This window comes from Anguilla anguilla, chromosome 4 (assembly GCF_013347855.1).
Source record: "Anguilla anguilla isolate fAngAng1 chromosome 4, fAngAng1.pri, whole genome shotgun sequence".
In the NCBI taxonomy this organism is placed as follows: domain Eukaryota; kingdom Metazoa; phylum Chordata; class Actinopteri; order Anguilliformes; family Anguillidae; genus Anguilla; species Anguilla anguilla.
Genome location: NC_049204.1, coordinates 3,298,127 through 3,306,093, shown reverse-complemented (window position 1 = coordinate 3,306,093; position 7,967 = coordinate 3,298,127). Strand labels below are relative to the sequence as shown.

Here is a 7,967-nt window from a genome sequence, read left to right as displayed (position 1 = left end):
CACGGTTCAGGTCACAAATGCATATGGGCAGCTCAGACTCACTGCACCACCTGCCCGCTCCCCTGCACGGTGAACCTTCCGGAAGCACAGGTGTGTGCACACGGGCTGAGTATCCGCCTTAAGGCCTGTCTGCTCCTCACCTGTTCCGTTTTCTACCTGTTGCCGCTCTGTTCTTCAGCCTAGCGTCAGACAGCGGGGCCCTTAACTGCAGTGCACACTGCCATTCACCAACACGCCCATGCAGGCCAGCAGCGAGCCAGCTACTGCCGTGCACAACGCCATTCGCCAACACGCCCACGCAGCGAACCGGCTAACCTAGCGGCTAACCAGCGCACGGCTAACTCCCCCCGCCCTCTTCCCCTGCTATGAGGGTCGGCTTCCCGTCATTGGTCATCACTGAGTACTGGTCTCTGAAGACGAAAACAGAACCACCCCCTCCACAACAACAAACCAGTTACTGTAATACATCTGGCTGCATACAAGGAGACCTTTTTTCCCCCAAACACACCCCCCCCCCCTTAAACAAAAAAGAAAAGTTAAAAGAAATAAAAATGAACAAGCATAAATGATTGTCTAAGGAACTCAATAAAACACAGACCTTTTTTTAGTTATAGTCACAATGTTGGATAAAGAGGGTCTTGACCAGTTGTCAACTTTCCATCCCATCTAATCCCCCCTTCCCCCTCCCCTCCCCTCCCCCTCCCCCACCCCCTCCCTAGCTTCAATACAGGAACCATCAGCGTCGTCCCAAAACTTCTGGAAAAATATAATCGCTTGGAAACACTTCTTTCACTTTTCACTCTCTCGTCGATTAAGAAAATAAAGGATACTTGTTTTGCATATATGAGGAAGGAGCACCTGTAGCAGAGGAAGGATGATTAGGCAGGGGCATTGCAGAGGAGGTGGGGGGGCGGGGGTAGAAATTCTGCCCCACTGTCCATCCCAGTCACCCCCAAGCATCCTCTTCTCTCTCTCCTCTCTTCTCTCCATCTTCTCTTTCACTCTTTCCACTCGAAAAGGCCAGCTGCAGTATCTTTTACATCTCTGCATATATATATATATATATATATATATACACATATGCATACATACATATACACATATGTATATATACATATGCACACATACATACACACACACACATGTATATATATATATACACATATATGTGTTTTCCCTCTTGCATCTCCTTTGCAATTTTTTTTTTCTTAATTCCACAAAAAAAATTTAGAATCTCAAATCTTTATGTCCATGCCCTCGGGCTCATCCTTGTCTTGTTCAGTTCCCCAGATACCAGGACTGAAAGAGAGAGAGAGAGAGAAAAAAAAAAAACAACAGGAAAAAACATTATTTAGCAAAAGTCAGACCAGAAGCAAAACAGGAAATAACAAACGGCACGCAGAGAGAATGAAGAACGCGGTGACACTGCCCGGCTTCCTACACAACGCGCTTCGCCACCGCGTTCATTTTCACAACACTTCCTGTCGAACACCACAGAACGTGGCCTCCTTTGTTTTGTTTTTTTTAAACCTTCAACCCTTTAAAGCCAGGCGCAAGATCACAAACGGGTGATTAGAATGCCCTCGGCTGAACGTTCCAACGCTGATGATGTCACAATCACCAGTGGAGACTGAAAGCAGTGGAGTTCTAGAACACTGGCTTAGAATTGTGAAGAAAGAAAAAAAAAAACATTTAAAAAAAAAAAACCTACTCTTCAGAGAGTTAAAATCGCACAGGTTTAAGAACTAGTTGAGGAACAGCACCGCTGCCCCTGTTCTGTGATATGGAGATGGGTTGCAGTCTGTAGGAAGATTAATGGCTCTGCAGTGTCATATCCTGCCCAGGGCGGTACATGTAAGCAACTGCAAGTGCACAGACTCCCCTACTGCTTACTGATTAGGCCACATTCAACCTGAGCTGTGAATCCCAGTTCACTGCACCGTCTCAGTAAAGAATGTACCTGTCTGTGTGTGCGTGTGTGTGTGTGTGTATGTGTGCGCACGCATGTGTGAGTGTGTGTGTGTGTATGTGTGTATGTGTATGTGTGCGCACGCATGTGTGTGTGTGTAAGTGTGTGTGTGTGTGTGCATATGTGTGCGTGAGGGTATAACTCTGTTAGTCTTAAATATCCATTCTTCTGACCCACAGCTGAGTTTCTTAGAGCCCTGAAATGAGTGTCTTCTGCCCTACTGGGCCCAAACTCCACCAGCCCAGAGAAAACCAGGAAACAAAGAGCTGCTAATAAAAATAATATGAAGCAAAAGTGATTCTGCAGCTAGAGAGAGAGGGGGGAGAGGGAGAGAGAGAGAGAGAGAGAGAGAGAGAGGGGGGGAGAGAGAGAGAGAGAGAGAGGGAGGGAGGGAGAGAGAGAGAGAGAGAGAGATCCCAGCAGGATTCAAACCATAGCTTTGAAAAAAAAAAAACATGGCAAAATGCGAGTTTGGCTTTCAGCTGCAGAGACCGTCGCTGAAGTCCGTTTAAAATGTGACGCCGCTAAAATCGAAAACAGACCAAAAAATAAAAAAATAGAAAATAAAAAAAACGGGGGGGGGGGGGACGAGCCAAACGACTCGCTCCGCTCCGCTCCTCCGTTCGCATCGGGCCGGGCTTCGGGGTCGTTTTTAGGGGCCCTTACTGCAGCCGTCTCTAAACGCACCGCACGGTATCGACCCAGCGCAACAACAAAAAAAGAACAGCCCCGCCCATTCCCTTCTCTGGGACAGGACTGAAAAAAGCATGTGCTTAAGTACGTTCCAGCTCCACAAATCTCTCCTGCTTTTCCAGAGATGCGAACACTATTATTATATTATTATTATTATTTGTTGCATTTACACAGCGCTTTTCTTTCCAGCTGGTGAATAAAAGCGTTTCACAGTGATGAGGGGGAAACTCTGCTCAACCACCGCCCATGCGTAACACCCACCTGGGTGATGCACGGCAGCCATTTTGTGCCTGAACGGTCACCACACATCAGCTAAGGTGGAGCGGGAGAGAATGATTTTTAGCCAGTTAAACCGGGGGATGATTAGGTGTTAGGTTGCGAGAGCCAGGTTGGGAATTTAACCAGAACACCGGGGAAACCCTCTATATGTGAGGGTAGTGGGCTTGTGAAGCCAGGTCCTTTCGGATTCTCCTTCACCACACGCAACACACAGACACACGCAACACACAGACACACGCAACACACAGACACACGCAACACACAGACACAAGCAACACACTGACACAAGCAACACACAGACACACGCAACACACTGACACAAGCAACACACAGACACACGCAACACACTGACACAAGCAACACACAGACACACGCAACACACTGACACAAGCAACACACAGACACACGCAACACACTGACACAAGCAACACACAGACACACGCAACACACAGACACACGCAACACACAGACACAAGCAACACACAGACACACGCAACACACAGACACACGCAAAACACAGACACACGCAACACACAGACACAAGCAACACACAGACACAAGCAACACACAGACACACGCAACACACAGACACACGCAACACACAGACACACGCAAAACACAGACACACGCAACACACAGACACACGCAACACACAGACACACGCAACACACAGACACAAGCAACACACAGACACAAGCAACACACAGACACACGCAACACACAGACACACGCAACACACAGACACACGCAACACACAGACACACGCAACACACAGACACACGCAACACACAGACACAAGCAACACACAGACACAAGCAACACACAGACACAAGCAACACACAGACACAAGCAACACACAGACACACGCAACACACAGATACACGCAACACACAGACACACGCAACACACAGACACACGCAACACACAGACACACGCAACACACAGACACATGCAACACACAGACACACGCAACACGGAGATGTACGCCACACAGCGCTCCCATTTCTCCGGCTCCCGCTCAGCTCCAGGATCCCTGATCAGGGCTGATCACCCTCAGCAAACAGCTCAAACCACCCAGAGACACCGGCTCTCCGCTGACATCGCTGGAGTGCAGCGCGCACACACAGGCCCCCGCAGCTCTGGTTTACATCCACGCCGCCCGCTTTATGACTCCGCGCCATCTCCTGAGCGAAGCCAGCGCGACACATAAATACATAATCCGTCCCCCGCGAGAGCCAGCGCTCCTCTGGTTTACATTAGAGGGGCTGAACGTCTGTTTGACTGGGAGCTGGGGACTTTTCAGGCCAGGTTTTCGTTCAGGCATTTCTCTGGCCACCTCCTAGGTCCTTCACCTCACCAGCAAAAGTACAAGGTTTCCTCCCAAGACTCCCCCCCCCCCGCCCCTGTACTGGCGTTTAAACGGATTATGTTTGCTTTACGTTCACAATGGGCAAGTAAGCACCGCTAGCACTGCTACTTTTGCTAGCAAAACAGTGCGGCCACTATTCAGTGAGCAACAGTGAAGCATTTGTGAAACCAGTTTTTAAAAACATCCTGTAAATGAGCATTGGGGATCTGAAACCAGCCCTATATAACTGTGATGGGAATCAAACAGCAGTCAGCATCTCTGTCTGAGAGCCTGTCTCAGTCACTCCATTCGCTCATCTATACCGATAAGGAAGGAAAGGTGGAAGAGGTGCTATGTGGGCCCAGAGATTAATTCTCATCGGCCGTAGTTCACACTATGGCCTCAGGAGGGCAGCATTCTTCATCGCCGCTCATAGCGGTGAGTGTGGAGTGCAAGCTCAGCACTTGTGCACACGTGCGCACCCGTGCGCGTGCACGCTCACGCACGCTCGCGCACGGCGTGACCTGCAGTGTGCACACACACAAAGGGCCCTTGTTCTGTATGGTACGCCGAATTACAAGATCAGTACGCTTATAATAACTGCATTAGAGAGAGAGGGAGGGAGAGAGAGAGAGAGAGAAACAGGAACGGGATGGGGGGGGGGGGGGGGGGGGCTGGCAGGGTATTGCTTCAGATGAGAAAAATCCAACTATTCCCTCACTCACTTATTTCATGATCTTGAAACACAAATTCTCTCATCATCTCCGGAGTCCAAACCCTTTGTGTTCCCCGCATTCAGATGTCTGGTGGGGGGGGGGGGGGGGGAGGGGGGGGGGGCGCCACCACCGAGTTCTGTCTGCACACCCCTCCTCCCACCCTGCTGCATCTCTCTGTCTCCCTCTCTCTCTCGCTCGCTCTTATCATCTTCCTTCCTCCCTGCGCATAATTACACCGATGCAATCATGCCTATTAATGCCTAATTAACGCAGAATGCTGATCAGTGGCTTTCATTTCCGTGATTTGTACACCATCGCCTCTTACTCTTTTTGCAAGACCTGCAGTTCACTCTGAGGCACTGTAACAGAGGAGAGTAAGGGCTGGATTGGGCATTTTGTCCATTTTTAACCGAGCCCACGTATACGGCTTACTGATGTGCAGGTTTACCCTAAATGAGTGCTCTATGTCTGCTCAGAGAAGACGAATAAAAAGCTAGCTTTGAGGGCTGCTACTGCACTGCGTACCAGAAAATGGAGGGAAAGACTAAATATTGCTCCTTCCCTCCGCCTGTGTCCAACTCCCTCCCCTCACTCCCTCTCTCCTCCTTCTGCCTAACTGCTGCTCCCTTTCTCCCTGCTCCTGTCCTTGCAGACTGCTCCTCCCTCCATCTCACGCTGCTGCTCCTGCAACCTCCTTCAGGTGCCAGGTCAACTCTTTGCCTCAAAACACACTTTAAGGGTAAACATTTAATTTTGCTGCTGATCTGTTAATTAATTATTTTTTCTTTTTCTGCTATGCTCCCCCCTCTCCCCCCCCCCCCCCCCCCCCCCCCCCCCCCCCCCCACCCACACACAAATAGGAGCAATTGAGGGTAACAGCTGACTAGGGCATAACTACCCACTGAAATAATTTGGTGAGCATATTTGCCTCGATGTCGGGAAGGATCCAAGGTGATGAGAGCTAGGGGACGGAAGTGTGCGGGCGCTCCGAGTCAGTGGTGCGGTAGTCTAACCTCACACGCTGCACTTTCAACAGCGCTACCAAAGTGAACTGCGAGCAGGAGGCAGTGACAAAGAGCTTCAAGGTGCAGCTTCACGCAAAAAATATTATCCACCTGTATTGTAGCACTCTTATAATATCTAATAATTTAATTAACAATCTAGAGCAGTGCACACGTACACAAACACACTGACGTGCACAAATGTGAGTATGTTTTCAAAACAGGCCTGAAAAATCTATCCCCGCTGTGCACATCCAACAACCTGTCAGAACCGTACCAGTTGCAGGACAGACTTTGATTAGTTTGGTCTGTTATTACTTTCTTTCTTCTTACTCTCTCTCTTGCTCTCTCTCAGTCCCTGAAGTTCAAGTTCACCCTGCAATTACATCATGTCTCGTTTCCCCTAGCAACCAGACTGCCGTGGACGTGAGCATCCCATTGAGAGGGCCTCCCCCCCCCCCTCCCTCCCCCCCCCCCCCCCCCCCCCCCCCCCCCCTCCCCTCCACTCCACAGCATGAGCAGGGCTGAGGCCCACAGTGGGAGGAACTCTGGGAAGGCTTCACAGAGCAGGAGTCCTCCGGCACAGCGTTACAGCTCTACTGCACAGTCCCAGCCACACTCTGCCGGGGTGGGTTCGAATGGAGCGCTCGGGACGAACCCGCTCGTTTAAATCAGCCAGCCCACCGCTGTGCTTCTCCGGGTCTCCTCGTACCTGTGTTAACGCGTACCCCAGGGATCACCAAGGGCCAAGAGCTGCCGGTTTTCCACACTACCTGGGAGTCTAGACCGTCGGGCTAATCAGTAAGACTAACTGCTCGGTTGACTGCCTGGGAGGAAAGCAAAACTGGGCCGGATTTGGATTCGAGGATCAGATTTGATGATTCGTTGCGTCACATGATCACCATCTCTCAGTGATCATGTGACGCCCCAGCGTGTCACTGCTGGACTGCTTGAGCCTCATCTGTGTGTCACCTACATGAGGAGGAGCAGCCAAGGAACTAAGTAACTACCCATCCATATCAATAAAACGCACACACACACGTGCATGCACACACGCATGCGTGCACACACATACACATGCACGCGCACACACATACACACACGCGCACACACATACACACACACACGCGTGCGCGTGCATGCGCACACACACACACACACGCATGCACACATGTACACATGCACACACACACACACACGCATGCACACAGACGTAGGCGCGCACACACATGTGCACACACACACACACGTACGCACGCAAACATGAACATCTGCACCCACACAACACACACACACGTGTGCAGGCACGCCCAGAACAAACATAAGCACACACACAAACCCGCACACACACATGCACACAGGCACACACAAACACATCACATGAATCAGTGTGCCTGCAATGTGCACTGGTGTGCTGTGTATGGTAAATGTGCGTGAGAGAGACAAAGAAAGAGAGACAGAGAGCGAGTGAGAGAAAGACAAAGGAAGAGAGAGCAAGTGAGAGAGAGAAAGGAAATGAGAGAGAGACAAAGAAAGAGAGAGAGAGAGTGAGAAAGAGAGGGAGGGAGAGAGAGAGAGAAAGTGAGAGAGAGAGAACAAGAGAGGGAAACAGAGAGACAGCGAGAGCAAGTGAGAGAGAGAGAGCGAGAGAGAGTAAAGTGAGAGAGAGAGAAAGAGAGAGTAAAGTGAGAGAGAGAGAAAGAGAGAGAGAGAGCACACTCATTCACAGATTCACAGACTCTGGGCTGTTCCCCTTAGTCAGCAGTATCCTAACTCTGGTGCACTTGCAATTTTTTATGCAGTGCGCAGGACTGCAATGCAGCAGGGCCACCGCAGCAGGCACACCGCAGCAGGGTGGTGTAGGACAATGGGTAAGGAACTGGTCTTGTAACCTAAAGGTTGCAGGTTTGATTCCCAGGTAGCATGGTATCACACTGAACATGGGGTACACACTGATCATG

At 50.3% G+C, this 7,967-nt stretch overlaps 1 protein-coding gene across 2 annotated transcripts in view; it reads right to left on the bottom strand.

Annotated features, from left to right (window-relative positions):
* Window positions 1-714: 714 nt before the first annotated feature.
* nfic (nuclear factor I/C) overlaps window positions 715-7,967 on the bottom strand; it is a 121,584-nt gene continuing 114,331 nt past the window's right edge. For both annotated transcript variants that reach the window (XM_035415596.1, XM_035415595.1), the window contains exon 11: window positions 715-1,299. In XM_035415596.1, the coding sequence (XP_035271487.1) occupies window positions 1,279-1,299 (21 nt within the window). In that variant the 3' untranslated portion in view covers window positions 715-1,278. The remainder of the gene's footprint in view (window positions 1,300-7,967) is intronic.